Source organism: Chelon labrosus, assembly GCF_963514085.1.
Source record: "Chelon labrosus genome assembly, chromosome: 4".
Lineage (NCBI taxonomy): Eukaryota > Metazoa > Chordata > Actinopteri > Mugiliformes > Mugilidae > Chelon > Chelon labrosus.
The window spans coordinates 17,175,481-17,195,460 of NC_140340.1; the positions used below are offsets into that span (position 1 = coordinate 17,175,481).

At 41.7% G+C, this 19,980-nt stretch overlaps 1 protein-coding gene across 1 annotated transcript in view; it reads left to right on the forward strand.

Moving 5' to 3' along the window:
- The window catches only part of slc12a5a (solute carrier family 12 member 5a), a gene marked incomplete at both ends in the record, with an annotated part of 85,256 nt that overhangs the window by 51,388 nt on the left and 13,888 nt on the right, over positions 1–19,980 (forward strand). The window contains 3 exons of the mRNA XM_084543374.1: positions 8,830–8,976; positions 17,060–17,114; positions 18,066–18,196. Coding sequence (XP_084399500.1) covers positions 8,830–8,976; positions 17,060–17,114; positions 18,066–18,196 — 333 coding nt within the window. The remainder of the gene's footprint in view (positions 1–8,829; positions 8,977–17,059; positions 17,115–18,065; positions 18,197–19,980) is intronic.

The following is a 19,980-nucleotide window of genomic DNA, read 5'->3' on the forward strand; positions in this document are numbered from 1 at the left end:
TTATTTATTACAGCAGCCCACACGTGTTCACACTGGAGCTAAATCGAAATTTCACAGCTCACATATTGTTCACTTAGCAAAGACACAAGGCTAACAGGCTCAGCAGTGTTATTTTTTTTCTGTTTTCCCAAATGGCTATTCAGTTTTTATTTTAATCCTGTAATGATCATGAGACTATTTATTGACTGATTGCTAGATTGATCATTTAGTCTAATGATTTGCCAAAAAAACACATATTTACGTCTTTAAATCTTAGTTTTCGCCCAAACAAAAGTCAAATTTATTCAGTTTATAATTATACCTGACAAAGAAAAGCAATGCTGCTCCTTGTCTACGAAGCTGTCACCTTCAACAGAATGAAACAGCAAATCAAATTTACAGTCGATGCAGATTATTTTTCTGTCAGTCTGTTCATGGATACTAATTGTCTCGGCTCCACAGTGCTGCAGAAACGGCACTACAGTATATCGATAAATATCACCAAGAACCATTGCACTAAATCATCAGACCCATTTCAAGACAAAAGTTGGGCTGGATTAAGAGAGATTTAAGTTTTAAAAACATTTCTAAAGTCTCATTGCTTGTTCTGCTTTCATGTACACAAGTATTGCTTCAGTGTCGCCTGATATTAAAGAAAACTAATTGGTTCACCTTGTTGAAAGAGTTTTCGTTTGCTAGTATAAGTCTGATCTAGATGTAACACTCCGTTGTGCTCATTTGTAGGTGAGTTTTTCAGCTCACCTGTCCTCCTTTCTGCCAGGTTCCCGTTGACCTGAATTTTAAGAAAGCAAAGAGATTAAGTGTAGCTCGTTTTCAGCGGGACAAGTGCATCAGTGGAGAAGGACTCTTTCAGCCCTGGACCCGATAGTGCTGCTAAACAGGGGTTTTGACAACCAGTGATAACACACGAGTCTTTTAACCTAGAATATTCTAGTAACACATGTAGACGCTATTTCGGGGTAGTGAGCCTTCAGCACCGCAAAGGACATTTGGCCGCAGCGTTCAGTGTTTTACAGAGAAGCACTGGCTTTTTACACACGGCATGTGCTCATGAATGTGCCCACACCCAGCTGACCGCAGAGTGACTGGTTCATCTGCAGCCGGTCAGGGAGGCTGATGTTCGCCGGCCTCTCCTCTCGCTGTCTGTTTAATAATTCAGCACACCTGAGCAGAAACACATTTGCCCTATCAGCTCCGGTTTGGCCAGCGGAGCGTAGAGATGGCATTACAAGCTCCCAGTCTACCCCCCCTCGCCCCGTTGTTGGCCTCCCCCCACCGACCCGAACTCACTCGCTCCACTTCACGCCTCTGTCTCTGCCAGTAATGAAAGTAATGAAACAGCAAGATCTCCTCTCCTCTCCTCTCCTCTCCTCTCCTCTCCTCTCCTCTCCTCTCCTCTCCTTCCCCTTCTCTTTTCTGAGTTTTTTATTGCAACGATGTGATCCCACAGTAAGATTTCTATCAGCAGGTCTCTAAAAGCAAGTGCAACAGGGAATTAATAGAAATTCAAGCTGTTCTTATGTGCAGAACATACTGGTCCTGCTAATGAGCATAAAAAAAATCCTGAAAGTAGTGATTTAAGAGATGATGCTGGTTTTGTCAGCTTCGGCAGGTTGGCAGGTTGTCCCCAAACCCTGAGGGCCTGGACATTTCATCTTCTCTCTCCTGCAACTCTAGTTACATGTAGTCTGCTATATGTCTCCTCCCACATCCTTTTTTTTTCTGGCTTCCTTCCCTTTTAAACTCTGCTCTTCTCCAAGCTCGAGGGAGAATTGCTTGCCTCATCATTTAAGGAGATGTCCATTAAAGGACTGAAATTAAACTGTGCATAATCTATGCTCTAGAAAAACGTATAGTTTGAAATGTATCAACATTATACTGTGGAACCAGTAATCTATTATATGAAATGTAGTTTTAAAGATAAATATCTAGGAGTATCTAAACATAGCACAAATCTAAGCAACGAAGTAGGTTGTTAGTCAATGGTTTTTATAAAAAGAATGAATATTTCCTGTGTGAGCAAAGTTAAGGTCAAAAAAATAATGTTTGGGGAGCTAACAAGTTATTATAGTGACGAGGAAGAGGTAGGAGAGAGAGAAGAAGAAAAGGGAGAAGACGATGTAGCTGTGAGAATCCCACAACAGTCGAGCCAAAGCTGCAAACTCTTTTTAAGTCTTTCAGACACCTAATCTTAACTGTTCCAGTATCTGCGTTCTTTTTTACCTACAATATAACATACCATAGTAGCCATTCACAGGTACACTCTGTGTTTGGATCTTGCTCTCTGTAGCCTTCATTCATTCGTTCATCCATCTTCTGTAACCGCTTGTCCTGTGAAGGGTTGCAGGGGGAATGGAGTCTATCCCAGCTGTCATGGGGCGAGAGGCGGGGTACACCCCGGACAGGTCACCAGTCTGTCAGAGGGCTAACACGGAGAGACAGACAACCATTCACACTAACATTCACACCTATGGCTAATTTAGAATCACCAGTTAACCTAATGGCCACGTGCTAACCACTACGCCACTGTGCCGCCCCTCGGTAGCCTTGTAATGCTATTTAAAATAAATTAGGTGAGTGAAGGAAGTTCAACACTAACCATACCTTATATCCATGTCTATCATATCTACCATACGCAGACAATTTTAAAACTCTGTCAATGGATATGTAACAGAGTTCTCATTGAACAGAATCCTGCAGGATCAAAGTAGCCGAATCAACATACTTCTGAAGAACGGAAGAAAGAACTCCAGATATTTTTAAATATAACCACATGGCGTTTGGTAATTGCCTCAGTGGGTTTCTATGGTTTCAACACTAACTAGATTATTTGAATAAAGTGATGGAAGTGGAGCTGAAGAGACACACACAGAGGTCCAGTCTGGTGAGAAGCTAGTGGTAAGTGGTAGGGCAGCAGGAGGCAGTGAATCTGAAGTAGGTGCCACAGCAGATGTATTGAAAGGTCCTGTTCTGCGTCTGGCACACCTGAGCCATGCGTTCGTTGGGCTGACTGCACGTCCCAGGGGGTCGGTGGGCAGCTGTTTCTTCCTAGTTCAGCGGTGCCACGCTGGCCTACCTGTGGCTCTGCGGCAGTCAGTGTTCCCTTTGCTCTCGGTGGCTCACTCTCCAGGGAAATCATCACTCTTCTGGCTCCCAGCCCATTAAACAGACACTCAATCTGTGTTGGAGAGTGTGTGTCCGTCAGAGCAGACGCTAGTAGGGGCTGCAATCCTCGTCCACAAATGAACTAATGAAACACCAATTGGATGAAAATAGAAAAGCAGTGCTTTCAATAAACATCCAGCCTTTTCTCCCAACAGGGTCATTGATTCAATGCATACACAAGCGCTCCACCTGTTTTAGGCAATTTCTCAATATAAAGTCATTACAAGCATCCATTAGTTTAACAGATTTTTGTGTTTGGTGACTGTTTACTAAACCTGCAGAGGTGTTTCATCATGGTCAGGTTCTCAGACTCGGCTCAAGCCCCCTCACTATCTATTATCTGTGTCCGTACATCTTATGTAACAACCAGGATTTCTAGCAGACAGACACTGTTTTTCAAAGCTCGCCTATTGGTGAATCTGGATTATAATTTATCACTCAGCTGTGAGCTACCACAGACACTCGTGCAGCGGGCCAACATAGAGAGTCTGCTTGATTGTGGTTCTCCATTGTGTGGGGGAACAGGCGTGGGAAAATGACATTTGCAGTCTGGAGAGGGTTATTGCCTACTTTGGTTTTGTTACTCTCCTGTGGAGCGTTGTGGGGCATAAACACCCTTTTAGTTGTTGTAATGCTCAATAGTATTTACACACCTTTTAGCGCAGATTACTATAATCTGCATTATTTCCAGCCACCATGCTTCCAAGCTGCCTTCTTCTAAGTCTGCAAATACCATCAGAAGACAAAAATAACATCTACAATCCTCTGCTGTTTAAGCTTTTTTGACTATTTTGCCAATATGTTATCAGTGTATCGATGTAGTTCCTTTTCCTTATCTGTTTTTGATAAAATCAACAGTCTAAGGAGTAGGCTACTTCTCAGGCAACTCTTTTCTGCTTTGATCTGCTTGAAGTCAATACAACAAAACCTTTCCAAGAGTCTCTAAAATGTATGTGTCCTGTTATTTCCGTTGTTTTGGAAATCCTTTTCTATCAGAAGCGCTCACCTTGAAAGGACTTCCACAACTCCATCCTCTCTGAGGTGTTTGTTCTGCTATTGTTCACTACAGTATGTAAATGCACACAGGTTTTTCTTTAATAATGTACCTGTTATGACAAACTGACCTCGGCCCACTTTGTGCAGCGGCAGCGGTTTTGTGCCTAACAACAAAGTGCTGATGGCAGGGATACCTTTCTGCCTGTAACACCTGACTGCTAATGTACATTACACACCAAGTCCCCGAAGGGCCTGCCAATGGAAACTAAGTCTTTTTAATTACAGCATTGCTTCTGGGGTGGCAAAAACATTATTTTGCGAAGTGAAAAAGGTGACATTGTCAGGTTTAAGAAGACATGAGGACCAGTAAAATGATCAGTGTCGTCTTTAATTGCTTTGTTTTTGTTTTATCTGAGCAAATTTTCAGTTATTTCCTGTTAACACGTCTGTGTCCATGCTTGAAATCAGTTCCCCAGCAAGAAATACTGGCAACAAAGCCCAATTGTGACGCCGCCTCACGTTGCCCGTGTTGCACTTGAACACACCATCTGGCTCGTGTTCTGCTCCTTATACCAGTAGGTAGCAGTAGTCTATATTCACCATTTAAAAGGGGAAACTGGGATGTTAATTACTAACTTTTGCTTAGAGCTGATCTCCTCTGAATCATGTTGGTCAGTTGGACTACAGTTAATTCCTTCTAAATTATGTGAGTTTGTGAAAATAATAGTGTATTTAAATGTTCAGGTTAAATGACATCAGATAAGAGCCTCGTGTGTGCCCATCCTTTACTCTTCTCGCCTATTGGTTCTCGAAGCTGATCAGCCAATCAAAGAGATCTCTCTGACTGGCTCATTCTGCTGCTGATTCAGTATGCTGACAGGGGTCGTAGGGATGCACCATAAAAACTAGGGCCACAGGCGTCTACTGACAACCTGACACTAGCAGACGGACGAGACAAGTGTTGATGTGTCACAGTCCTTAGATTATTGAAGTAAACACAGCCTGGCATTGATACTATACCTGTGTGATTAACAACATAAATCTACGTGGTAGCATGGGTGCACACATGGGTGCGCACATATTAAAAATACTCCGCTCAGAGTAAACATTGCTGAGACAACACATATGTGGTTGTATGGATAGGAGCCTATTCAGGCTTTACCGATTCATAAAAAAACATTATTAAGACCTTTGACATGTGGCTGATGAAAAGTCCCGTCTGCCACACACTGAAGGGCACAGTCACACAGAGTCACAATCTGATTTACATGCCGTAGACAACAGACAAACCGTGCAAATCATTATCATGTAGTGGGGGATGTGACGGAGATGAATGAGGTTTGTTCTTAGCTGTGTCCCTCGAGCAACCTGTGGAGGCCAAAGATGCGCATCTTTGATTAAAGCACAGTGAGGCTGAAGGCTGAAAGATTCCCTGCTGTGTGGATTAAGTTGTTGAAGAGGTGAAGCTTTAGGTTATGTTTCAGCTCTATGGAAAACAATCTGTATATAAACAGTCACACAGAAGCTATGAAAAGTGCATTTGTGGCTAAGATGAAATAGCTGTCAGCCAGCAAGGAATACACAATATTAGAAAAGCAACACAATTCATTCTACAGTTGCTGCAGAGAGAACCCACGCAGACACAGGGAGAACATGCAAACACGACACACAGAAACACACAGAAAGGCCCAGTCGGCCCATGGATTCGAACGCGGGGCCTTCTCACTGGGAGGCATCAGTGCTAACCACCTCGCCATTGTGCCGCCCAAAAGCAACACAGTTTAGATGTTTATTGTTTCACAAGAGATGGTTCGATACATGGAATAGTGAAGCAGGAAAAATAATAATTGTTTTTCATAATCAATATTTTTTTCTCAGTTATTTGTTAATGTAACACTTAGTCTAGCGGTAGCAAAAAATGAAAAATTTTGAAAATATCTTGTCTGCCTAACTGTCCATAATCAAGATATTGTTTTTACACCTTTAGAAGAAAGTATTCACATTTAAAAAGCTAATAGTAAAAAATATAATAATTACTTTGTTTATATAGTGCTTAAAAAGCCTAAAAAGATTTACTAGGTGCTAAGTAAAGCAGACATTTAAATACAAATTACTAAGACAAGCAGACACAAACAACTTTACTCCTCTAATGCACTTCTTATGACAACTATATAAGGACTGTGTACATAATAAAGTATTTTATTCATTCATTCATCTTCTGTAACCGCTTGTTCCTGTTATGGGTCGCGGGGTCTGCTGGAGCCTATCCCAGCTGTCATCGGGCGAGAGGCGGGGTACACCCTGGACAGGTCGCCAGTCTATCACAGGGCTAACACAGAGAGACAGACAACCATTCACACTCACATTCACACCTACGCATCACCAATTAACCTAATGAGCATGTCTTTGGATGGTGGGAGGAAGCCGGAGTATTCGGAGAGAACCCACGCAGACACAGGGAGAACATGCAAATCCAGTCAGCCCTCGCTGTGAGGCATCAGTGCTAACCACTTCGTCACTGTGCTGCCCATAATAAAGTAATCACAATAAAATTATAAGAAGGCCTTACATTTTCAGACAACACGGATTTAGGCCCTCTGACACTAATCTCAGACAACAATTGGGCTTGTAAGAAGTTCAAAGATCGCAAAAACAACCTGACATCAGGCCGTGTAAAATCAGTTCTAAAACGAACTAAGAGAGTTTGAGTGATACGATACGATACGATACGATACGATACAATACGGTACGATACAATACGGTACGGTACGATACGATACGATACGATACGATACGATGCGATTCTCTGATCAGGGGTCTTCCGAAGTGAGAAGGTTGCTAATTACACTTCCAAGTGTGAGCTCTTGCTCTGTTGTTTAGCTAAAGGAAATTAGAGGATAATTATATTTGTGAGACCTGTTTGGACTTGCTCTGTCTCTGTTTCTCTCTCCGGCTCTTGCTCTCTCTTCTCTTCTCTGCAAACATTTCATTATTAATGCAGGAAAGTGAGCCTCTCCAAACAAATCACATACTGGAGGATCACATGCAGTATTATTCATCTGGTGTCAGCCACTTGTCAGGATGATTTGATTAAAAGTCTGGTTTATAAATTCAGCATCTGCTGTCACTTCCCAGCATGAGACGCATTTTTTAAAGAAAAAAAAGTCATCCATCTTGTATAGTGTTCGTGCTGTTACAGCAAACTTAATAACCACTGTTGAAAACTGTTTATTAGTGCGCTTGACTTATAACTGAGAACCATTTAAGGTCAGCATTTTTTATTATGCACTGTAGAACCAATGCTGATAATCGAGCATTTAATGTGATCTTGAGGAACCCAAAAACATTTTTAATGGGGAACATTTGAAGTTTTAAAGAGCTCTTAATCCCTATTTTGCCCAAATTGAACATGTATGATGAGTTTTTATCACCCAGATCCATATGTGTGATATTCTCCTTTTTTGTGACACATTCACAAGTAAAACATCTTCACTGAATACACCCAAGTTAATCTGGCCTCTGTTCATTCTGTGTGTCTGTCTGCAGTGGAGACAGTTTGCCCATGTGTTGTCTGTCATGTAATGAGGTAGCAGTTAAGGTCTGTGCTCTTACTTGGTAAAATGGGTCACGGCTGGGTATTGGCATAATTACCCGTCATTGACTAAGCTGTCCTTGAGCAGGAAATGAATATTTCTCTATTATGTACAGGGTCAGCTGATGTGTCCTTCAGATTTAATACATGCCGCCACGATGGTGCACACACACACACACAGGGCACATTCAGTACACAAACAAATAGGTGCATACGCATTCACATCGAGAACATATAAAAGCCTTCAGCAAGACAAACCTCCTATTAATCAATAAGAAGTGGCTTGAACAGAATGGCCTTGAAACTGATTTTGGTACGGTACAAGGACATACGCAGCAGCCCTCTCTTTGTCCACTGATCCACACCAGGGACGGCACTGCAGCAAAACCTACTGGAACAAGTCACAGCAAGCTGAGCCCGTAAAGGAATACGATAATATTCCATCCATCCATTGAACTAAATCAGTCAGAGGCTGTCTCCTGATCTGAATGTCATGTTGGACTCGAAGTGGCTGTTAACTGAGTTCAACAGAGGATTTACAGACAACGGGCAATGAACAGGGACACTTTTGGCAAACAGTTTGTAAGCTTTTGTTTGAGCTGTTGAAGTGTAATATACAGTAGAGTGTATCTTTTTAGACCAATATAAAACATAATAAAACACATGTTGATAATAAACTAAAGTAAGCAGAGCCAGTAATGTTGCAACAGCAGCTAGATCAACCCAAATCTCCCTATTACAATTACAAATTGGGCCTTTGAAAGTAATAATCTGTGTAGTCCTACAAGTAAATGTCTGTTTTGCCTTAATGACTATACGACCATCTGGATTTTGTTTTCCTCGTGCTCTGTTTCTTCTTTGCCCTCGTAGAAAAAAGGCACAAACTAAAGCAAAAGTGCACACTGTGCCTCCCAGCATGCACGTCTGGTGTGTCAACTCTCATTGATTCACATAGTGCTGCACATCTGGCGTGTCGGGTTTATAGGAGTATTCACGGAGATAAACATTTACCTTCTGCAGTGTGATAGCTGTCTGAAAACTTTATCTTTTGTAACAATAACTTTTTCGTCTTCCAGGCCCCCCAGCTCGGCACTCTGATGGGCGTCTATCTGCCGTGCATCCAGAACATCTTTGGAGTGATCCTCTTCCTCAGGATGACCTGGCTGGTGGGAATCGGAGGGGTCATCGGGACTTTCGTCATCGTCTTCATGTGCTGTACCACAGTGAGTGTTTTTTTTTTTGTTTTTTTACTTGTATTTAATATGTGATGGAAATCAGAATTTCACACATTTTTCTAAAGGTTGACCTTCGTGGAGAGCAGAATATTGTAGCACACAAAGCAGCAGAAGTGTGACGGTTATAAGTCACGCAGCAGTAGAAGATACCAAACATTATAACCGCCGTTTACTGAGGTGCTGCCACAGAATATGTGTCAGGGAATACACGTATATAATTAGACAGTATGAAAATATATATATTGAAGCAGTTGTAATACATGTAGCATAAATGTGATATAATGGACAGTACGCAGATATCATCAGGTTAATTTGTCCATAAAAAGCTCCTCCATTATTTTGCTGTACAATTGATCATAAAGTGTTGTGCAGAACCTCTAAATGACGTTATTAATCTCCTCAGCATTTCACCAGCCCTGGCCTTATACAGGACATCCTGGTTGTTAGACCAGTTCACAAATCTGTGGGATGTAATGATTAGATGTAAGTTAGAATTTTCTTAACAGTTTTGCCAACCTTTTTATAAATGAAAAATGAAAGGTTCAGACCGAAGTTACAGTCATTTTAGCTTTAGGAAGATGAATTCATGGAGAAACAGTCTCTGTCAGCATGCCCTCTTCCTGCTGGCATCGTGATGTTGTGTTATGGTTTATTCTCGTTCTGTGATCTTTAGTTTTTTCTCATATGTTTTTTTCTCACAAAATCTGTTTTACAATTAAGTCAGCTACATCCAGTCAAACAACAGCTATGCACTCCCCATTCGGCTGCAAATGAAGTCACAGTTCATTTTATATTGACTCTTGCCCTTTGTTTAACCTTGCTTTGTTGATTGATCCTATCCGTCAACCTCCAAATGCGCCAAAGACAGTCTTTGGACATATTTATGTACTTTCCCCAGTCTTTGTGGGACTATGTTCAGCCGGAGATTTGGTGCCGCTATTGAGTATTTACAGCAGTAGAGTAGTGATGTGGGATCTCCTCAAAATAAAAATCTCCTCACCGTGACACCCAGTGTGATGGTGCGACTCACTGATTTGGACAGTAGTGAAGCTCTGCAGCTCAGAGGAATAATTTCTATCAGGCTTTGGATGCATAAACAGTAGTTGTTAGTAGGACTAGTTTATTATTATTTTGTGTAACCATCAAAAGACAGCGAATGCAATGAATGCATATAATGATAAACCTTACCGGGCATATTATCCAGTTTTAAGCTGAATGACTTAAAGCTAGGGTACTTCATCACTGCCTGATGTGTGGACCTGCATTTGACTATACTTATAGCTGAGAGTCTTATTTCTGTGATGCTTATTTTTTTCTTGCTAGTGTTATAGAACTTACCCTCCATTTCAAGGGAGAAGATTTTTAATTGTCTTAATATTTTCAGCCAGTTTGAGAGTAATGATCTTTAAAGATTACCAGGTTACCTTTGAAGTACGTCAATAGAAGGATGCTGTCACTCAATTCAAACGCTCCAGTTGGGAGTTGAACGCTCCGTTTTTTCAGACACCACACAATCAAAGTGTGAAAAGAACAAAATGGATGACGACACGCTGTGTTGTTCTCCGCTCCCCATTAATGTCAGTGCCATGTAGCTGTAGTCATGTGTCAGAGTGACTTTGGACTGACACCCTGTCGTGGCCTTGAAAGTTGAATTACAGCAGACATCGTCCCACAGGATCGACGGTGCTGCTGTCAGTGATCTGAGTGGCTGCTACAAACTGATTGTGTTTGACTTGTTTGATGCATTTGATTGTCAGGGAACATATATTGTGTCTCTTCACTGAATGCCTAACATCCTATCTGGTCTATAAAGAGGACGTTGATTTATTTTACCTGAAGTGGTTTTCTGTTGAAAACGTGACAACGTCCCGTGTCAGCTTTCTGTCGGGCATCAGGAAACATCACGGACACATTCAGTATGAATTTTACTTCTCAATAAACAAGCCAATCGAAGCCCTGCTTATTGTATTATACGTTTAATTCAAGTCTCTCAGCTGTCATCTTTTCTCAAACATGAATGTGCGCTTGTTGGTGTATCTGTGTGTTTGTGCAACCTAGATTCTCCTCTAGCGCAGAGTGTATTTATAGAACAACCCCCTCAAATCCCAATCATGGCAAAGTTGCCTTCACAGACACACACTGCTTCCCAATCACGTTTCTCTGTGACAGTATAGAGGGGTCTTTGAAGCAGCATACCAAGGGAACGCTGCCTGTTTTGTACCGTTTTTGGAGTCTGTCGAAAATGCATTTTTTTGAGAAAAACATGTCATTACCTCTGAACTAAAGATCATCAAAAAGTATAGCAACTAGGAAATTGGACAGTGTGTTACTTAGAATTAAAAAAATAAATAAATACAGATGAGTTTAATTTAATTGGTATATTTACTCCATAAAAGGTAAAAAAAAATAAGCTTTGTGAAGCCTCTGAAAAAGAGAAGAAAAAAGATGGCACTCAGTTTTGTGCTAAAAATAGCGCAGGAGGAGAAAAAAAATAAAAGCCTTTAAAGATCAAAGCTGGTTCGGTTTGACAAGAAGCCATGCAAACACACGCAAACACACTGAAATTTTCTGTGCTCCAGTTCTTATGCTTGCACGCACGCACCACTAAAATTTCCCGACATGCATATATACCAATGAATGCAGGTATAAACCCTCAGAAATACACACTCCTCCTCACTCTCATTTTTTTCTCACCATTTCTCTCTCTCTCTCACACACACACACACACACACACACCCGCACACATTTCTTATCAGTCACACCAAGCTCATTGCAGAGCCCCGGGGCGATAAGCCTGAGCGTGAACGGTGTGAGAGAAACCCCCACCTCTCTCCTCCTGAGCTCCTTACATAACACATAACCACCCAGACCTCTAGAGGTTGCTTACAACACACCAGAGGAGTGTGTGTGTGTGTGTCTCTGTGTGTGTCTGTGTGTGCGTACATACATGCAGCGATCCCCCACCTGAGTGAAATCCACAGGACTTGAAGTGCAAAGCAATCAAACATGCTGTTCAGCTTGATAATATACAGCGTGACCCCCATGTTTTATTCACATGATGGGGTATCACTGACAGCGCACTTGTCATTAGATGCTCAATCACAGCTGCACATATCTGTAGCTGTCAGACACTTACACTGCTATTATTATTTTTCCGTCACGCAACATTTTGACAGCATATTAACAGGGCGGCGGGCTCTCAGACATTCTGGGAATCTTTATTAAATGGAGAATGTGCCTCCGTGTGGAACAGCGCTGACACATTAAATCATTAACCATGAAATTATATACCCACATCTAGCCATTTTAAAAGTCAGTATTTTGCTGCTACATTCTCCATTCAGACATATGCTGAGAGTATTTTTATACCAGATAATGAATGCAGGCTTGTCACCAAGATAAAATGAGGTTTAATATTCTGGATGGAAAGTCATCTGTTGTTTGGCCTTCCTCATTACTTCCAGGTCCTGAATCAAAATGCTGCGAGGGGAAGGGTGTTCTGCCCTTCTGTCGTGACTCATTTAAATGCTAAGGATGCTTTTCTCTCTTCATCTCTTTCATTTTTTTTCACTCTCGTCTCTTTCGCTTCCTCAATTTCTCCAAGCCTTTTTTCATTTTACTGTCTCATTATTTTCTCCCTCCTCCTCCTCCTCTTTCATTTTCTTCTTTGCCTCTCTCTCTCTCTCTCTGTCTTTCTACCATCCTCTCTCACACAGCTGCATCCCGTCCTCTTGTGTTCAGTCTTCATGATGATGTCAGTCTGGAAGTAAAAATCACCTCCATCTCCTTCATCTGACACGTTTGCCTTCCACAATACACCATCCACAGGGATTCCAAGTGATAAACAGCGCACTGAAAATAGGCGTCTACTGTACCACCGTGTGTGAACTGATGAAGTTGTACTTGACAAAACTATTCTGCATTTGTGTAATGAAGCATGCTAATGGAGCACAATCTCGGGGCAGCGCAAAAGCCCCATTCCTGTCAAAATCAATTTCTGCTCGACTCTGAGGTCAACAAAAGGCCAACTCGGAGTTTGTCTGTAGCTTTCAGAAGAGACAGACCGAAAGTGTCCTTTGCAGTCAACGTTAGGGAGGAGTGTATTAGCTAAACGACTTTTCCTAGAAATGAGAATCTTCAAATACATTCCTCATACTCGTCGGTAATCATGATGGCTTAGCAGTCATTTAATCTTTTCCTGCATTAACACCGCCTCTTTTTTTTCTCATAAATAATCTGTGCGCTGTTGTACCCCATGTGGATGAGAGAGGTGGCAAGGCGGCATAATCTGGCGTTGTCTACTTCCGTGCTTTGCGGCTAGAGTCTCCGCGTGCATGCGAGTTTCGAGGCACTGACTCCAGGTTTCATGGAGAAAGACAGACGCATGCTCTGTCACACGGTTTTAGGTTACCCGCATCGCCGGAAAGTGGGACGATAAAACAGGCCACAGGCTCTGGGTCAGTAGGAAAAAAAGATGCTTCATCCTGCCTGCTACAGCAGAAGACTGCTGCTTTTATTGACTGTTCACCCATCAGCTGCTGATGCAGACATGGAGTCATCAGGAAAGGAAGCCGGGCTCTTCACCTGCCTTAACTAAAACAATGAATAAAAAATCATATCTTTAATTCAGTTATTGGCTCTCCTACATGTCGTGTTATGATCCATTTAGAAAGGCAGCAAACAAAAGTAAGACCCCGTGAGATTGCCGCAAACTTTGCAGGTCAGTCAGTCGGAGCGATGTCTGGGTTTCTAACAGCAGCTGATTGATGATGATAGTTTTGTAGACGTCCTTGTGTGGAGTGACACCCAGACGGGTCATGTTAAATACCAGTAGGATTCTGCTAAAACTAAAGGTGGATTGGATCCAAATGGGGTTTCGTAAAAGCCAAGTTTCACCCCGATGAAAATAAAATGACCAATGGACCATCAGGAATTAACCAGAGAATAAAAGTGAAGTCACCGGTTTGACAGGAATTTAAAGGATGAGTTATGAGAAGTTTCCCCGCCTGCAGCTTGTTGTGGTCCAGACGCAGCACACGATGCAGTAGAAAGTGTTGATTTTGGCAGATTTACCATTCAAAACAGTGGATCCTTGTTTTCAGATAGAGATAGACAAAAGCAGGCTCCTCATTTCCAGACACACGCTGCTGATAATAATCACATCTGACGCATCACACTTAGTCTGTCAGCTTTAGCTTCCTGTATTGCTAATTCCAGTTAGCTCCTTGAGTACTGGTTAAAATGAAGAGCCTGTTAAAATATCTTTCGCATTAAAAGACATGTGCTAAGGCTCCAGTGTCCTTCCAACTGCTGCTCACTGCAGAGGACACTGGAATAAAGGAGCAACGTTGTTTTTGTACTACAGGCTATGACAGAGGAGCCCTAGTTACTAGTTAATATATTAAGTAAAAATGTTAGAATCGGTTTTATATTTAGTTCTGTCACTTTGTTTGAATGCACGCGATAGAAACCACCGAAAATGAAGCCGTTACTGAAGATAAAGCAGTTATTCGACGATAGACTGGGAGAGGAAACACTAACACAGTTAGTCAGACATGATAATCTTTGCAGCTTATATTCTATCAGACACACTGATTTGTATTGTTTAGTTTAGAAAAGAAGACATTAGACCGCTCTCAAAACGCACATCTATAATTGGAAAATCACTGTTCAGGATTTAGCAAAAGTATCAATTATTATTCAGTCCATGTGTTTTGAAGACAAAATCAAGGCTCTTGGTTACACACAATACCAGTTTACACCACATTAATCCTATTTGACCGGTGTAAATCAGATGAGTCCATTGCCGGCTTTTCTATACAGTTGTGTGGTGATTCAGTGATTGGGTATGCGACACACTACCTCCGCGTGGCTGCTGCCCACATCAGATAAAACACTTAAACAATTACTGTCTTATCTGCTGTGGTGGGAGAAGAGCTTGTGGCCTCATTATGACCAGATTAGAGAGAGAAACAGGGCCCCGCTCACTCTTCACTCCTGAACGTCGGCCACCGGGCCCTCAGGTGACACTAGCCACATTACAGTCTTCACAGATACAGACGTAATGACAGTAATAAATGTGAACACCTCCGTGATTTGCGGCTGGAAATCAGACATACGGACTTTCCTCTAAAAAAAATTCAAATAAAGTAAAAGATGACAACAGACGTGTGAATTTTCTTCTTCTAGGAATGCAGTGCAAGAAACCACAGAAAGTGATTAATAACACTAATCACTGAATCACAAATTATATGCAAAACCTTGCAAATGTGAACTCTTTCGTGAAGTTACAGTCTGAGCAACAATCAGTAACAGCTGTGAAATATGCAGAGGATAGTGAAGCATTGAATTAAAAATCAAAACAAAGCAATGGCACAATGAAATGCAGACAGTATTTATAGAAAAGTAACAAAGCAGAAAAAGAAGGGCTGTTTGAGGAAAGGGCATTGTTTACTTCCCGCCTGCTCTCACGTCTCCTCCTCAAACGTCTCCTTCTGTCTGTTGCTCTCTTTTATGTGCAGACAATGTGAAAAGACACTCAGAAATTCAACAATAGCTTTTGAGAGAATAATAAAATCTTTGTGCTGTCTTTGTATTGTCAAACACACTATCTGTCTCACTCTCACTTTGTCTTTTTTTTTTTTTTTTTCCTAGTCCTCCCCTCACTGTGTGCCTCTCCGCCTCTCTTCCTCTGCAGGGCAGTCAGGGATGACTGCTTGTGTTGCAGGCAACTTTAGACTCCACTCAAGCGTGCCTTTACATTTCCTATGGTGTTTTCCCTCCTGCTCAATTCATAACAAATGCAACTCCAGAGTTGCATCGGAGTTGTCATTGATTGTCTGAATGTGCTCTGACATCTGTCGACAAGGCCCCGTGGCATTATTACTTGTCTCGTCAACAAGGCACAGGCAGCTTTATCATTTAGCATTGGTGTAAATCAGTGTCCTTGCGTAAACTCCATGCCAGGGTGAATTAGTACATGACTTGTTACAAGTACCACAAGTCTGGTGCTGTCATGTAGGACAACACTTGGAGGAAATTAAAATACGGGGAGTTTACTTTTAAAAGGGACAAAAAAAAAAAAGAACACAGTGTGCAACGCTAGAAGCTCAGTGGAAAGGCAATGTCAGTCAGTCCAGACAGAAATATCTACTCAACTAGTATTTTAATAAGGAGAGATGGAAAGTGCAGAATAAACATTTATGAGCAAAGTGTTTTGGCGTTAGACTCTAATGAGCAACGGCATCGTGGTCCTAGATGATGAAACACAATCGGGACATGACCCCAATGATGATGAGGAGGTAAAGATGGGGAGGATTTAATGAACAGGGGCTAGGGGTTGATTCATCCAGTGAAATGTTTGCCTCTGTTCCCTGAGCTGGAGTGGTGACGTAGATATTGAGAATGAGGTGATTTTGACAGCATTGGAAAGCAGAAGAGGTGAAGGATGCAGAGCTGCAGGAATAACCTGTATTTAGGAAAGGAACAGAACGTGACGGAACATATCCTCTTTTTGCCTAAGCTTCATGTGGATCGTCATGAAATTATCTACGGATATTCATGGTCGCCAGAGGATGAAACCTGAACTTTGTAAAATGTCAAATTTGGTTCACACATTAATTCCACCTCAAGATGAACTGTAATTGCTTTGGTGATTAATATTTCCTCTGGCTTTGTCATCAACTTCAAGATTTAATTTGTGTGATATTTTGGTTTGCATCCAAATACCTGCAAAACTAATTACATTCCCTTAAGCCTCAGCTTTCGTGCTAATTATGAAATGTTAAACTCAGATGGTACAGAGCCAGGATAGAGGTTTCCATTCTTCGTGCTAACTTGATAAACGCTGTACCTGCTGCCGTGTCATCATGAGTGTGGTAGCTTGCACACGGGAGCTTTTAGCACTGCTGTGTCTAAATTCTGCCTCATAGATTTGTTAGCGTAAGTGTGACTTCCTGGTCTTGTTTCCCCCCCTTTTAAATTCTCGTTTCTCTTTCAACGCTTCATCTTACAATCTAAATGATCTAATTTTCTCCTGCTCTTCTGTCATTTCCCCTCCCTCTCTGTGCAGACCATGCTGACTGCCATCTCGATGAGTGCCATCGCTACCAATGGAGTAGTGCCAGGTGGGTGAGCAGACGCTGGCACCACACAGTCATCACTGTTTGAGGCTGTCCGCTTCTAAATTTCTCCTTTCGCTGATTGCTTTTGGCACATTACACCCAGCGCAGCTTGATATCTCCAGAAACATTAAAAGCTTTCGTCTGGGATCTTGTGCACTTTAACTTGTCGTCGCACAACTTTATTTACACAAAATAAAGCAACAGCCAAATGCCTGCCGTGAAAATCTGAGTCTGCATGTTTGTGGCTGTGTGCAGACACATTAACGTACATATGCAGCATTTTATAATGTGAGTTTACATCATAATGATGGCCTGCGTCTTACCAGTTGGTGCGCTTACAGCAGGGGTCAGAGGAAATTATAGGCTTGTAGAGAAGTGTGGCAGTGTATGCCAATTATAACTGTCTCTGTTATAACTGGTACCAGCCTTTATGCTGCTGCAAATGCTGATTAAGTTCTATTTATTTATGTTCAGTTAATTTGTTTGCACTGTTATACACAAGTACTCAAACACTGCAGTAAGATGCAATGACCAGAAAACTTTTGCAGCACTCTCAAGCCAAAACGTTGCCTGCCTCTCTTTTTGTTAGATAGATGCATAAATTTAACATGTATCTAAAATAAATCTCTGAACCATCTTAATGAATTCTCAAACACTTGTCTACTTGCCTCTGTTTTAGCTTACTGTAGATATACCTTGACACGGACACTTGTTTTGTTCACTGGAAACAAGATGGATGTGTGTTTTTTAATTTTATAGTTTAATAATATTCAATTTAGAAAATAATTGCTACATTAACTGACTAAATAAATAAACATTTTTCACAGCAGAAATCTTGTATTCTGGTTGAGTGATTGAAATTGCGGCCAACTGAAATGACATACATGCCCACATAAAAAGACCACACGTGTTTCTGAGTGCTTCCGTTGACCATGACCATGTGTTTTCGTGCAGCCGGGGGCTCCTACTACATGATATCCCGCTCACTGGGTCCTGAGTTTGGTGGAGCAGTAGGTATCTGTTTCTACCTGGGAACCACCTACGCTGGAGCCATGTACATCCTGGGAGCCATAGAGCTCCTACTGGTAAGAAACATCCTTCATTGACGTTTGTGTCTAATCCTTTCTCTGTTTGTTGCTTTCAACACCAGGGCGTCTCCTTTATCATATTTTTGGAGTTTATTGCAGCAGTATTAACAGACAGCTGAGTGATCCTGGACAAGTACTAGTCCCAACCAGCCAGCCTGGAAACAATATTTTAGAATAAATTTCAGATGGTCACATAACTCACCTAAAAGCGATGCATTCCTCCGCAGCTGCATTTGTGACTGATTCTGGTTGAACAATTTGTGAATTGGTGTATCGTCCATTTTAAGCAAATTCATCATTCATCATTTTGTTGCATCCCCACAATGAGCAAAAAGCTCAAAGAGAGTTGGTGAAGGACGACCATGAAGATCACAGTTAACTCTGAAACATCACACTTTCACACTTTTGTCAAGGTGATAACACTGTCGCACTTACAACTCTAAGAGGATGTTGATGTCATTTTGCAGCAAACACAGACGTGCCGCCAGTGACTATTACCCCTTAGATTGAATTATGTTGGCAATACAGCCAAGCTTTTCAATCCGTGCTGCTCTGGTCCAAGGAAATCTGGAGCCAGTATTGGAAGTGGTTCAATGATTAGAGGCAAGGAGCCCAACAAAACCGAGCACAGCACAGAAGTATTTAAAAAATCATTCACTGATATCTACTGAGAATGTAGCTAATCTTTTTGTTATTTACCAGGTATAGGTACGATTAAATGCATGTCAGGTGTCAGGTCTCTTTGTCCAACTTGCCAAACTATTCCTTCAAGGATTGTCATGTCTACAAAGCTCCGATTGGCTCACTATTTTCTCTCCAAGTTACTAGTTACTGATACTCCTGTAATGACTGCATTTGTAGCAAAGCAAAGGGAAAAAAAGACTGCAAATGAAACTGCTCTATGTGTCACATCCTTTGGTGAAAGCAGAGTTCTTCTCCTTCAGGTTATTTTCCTCCTCACTGTGCTCTGAAGCTATTTTCTCACACTGTGTTCTTCCGCTTGAATTCTGATCAGTTGATACAATGCTGGGATCTTTCATCTCGATCTTCATTCCTCTCCTCCCCCTCCTCCTCCTCCTCCTATTCTACACATCTTCCACTGCAGTCCCCTAATGCTGCATGGAGTATTAGGTAATTATGCAAAAACTGCATTAGCGAGAGATCAAGACACTGGCGGAGTAACAAGCCCATTCCTTGAAACATCTCTTCACTTTGGTCCACTGTTATCATCATAACAGTGTGTTTTTGTTTCTTACTCTTTTGTTATTCTCCTTCTGGATAACTCTAATGGATATGCAGAGTTTGATCATGCCTGGAGGTTAATTCTGTCTTCTGGGTCAAAGCTGGCTTAGTTTCCATTGTAAAATAACAATCCCTGCAGAATTGTAAGGAGCGGATCTGGAGAAGGCTGATTTGAATATGTTTCATCCTTCCACCCAAGCCAAGAACACAAACTGATGCTGCTATTTTAGGAAGCATGAACCGCTCACAGTGAAGCAGGCGATTTGTTTGCCTAGTGATATGCTGTTCTTAGCATCAGATCAGCTTCTCCAGCCAAATGACCAAACTGAACCGCGACAGCTCGCTTGCTCCTCACATTTCTCTCACTGCTCATTGTGATTTGATGTGGAAACTGACTGATGATTTTAAAAAGGGAGAGAAATTCCTGTGCTTATGTAACTGCTCTGTCATGAATCATCTAAAGCCGATGACAGATACTGACGTGCTAATTAGAGGTGTACTGTTTTATATGTGATGGAGCTCTTCTTAGATGGAGCTGT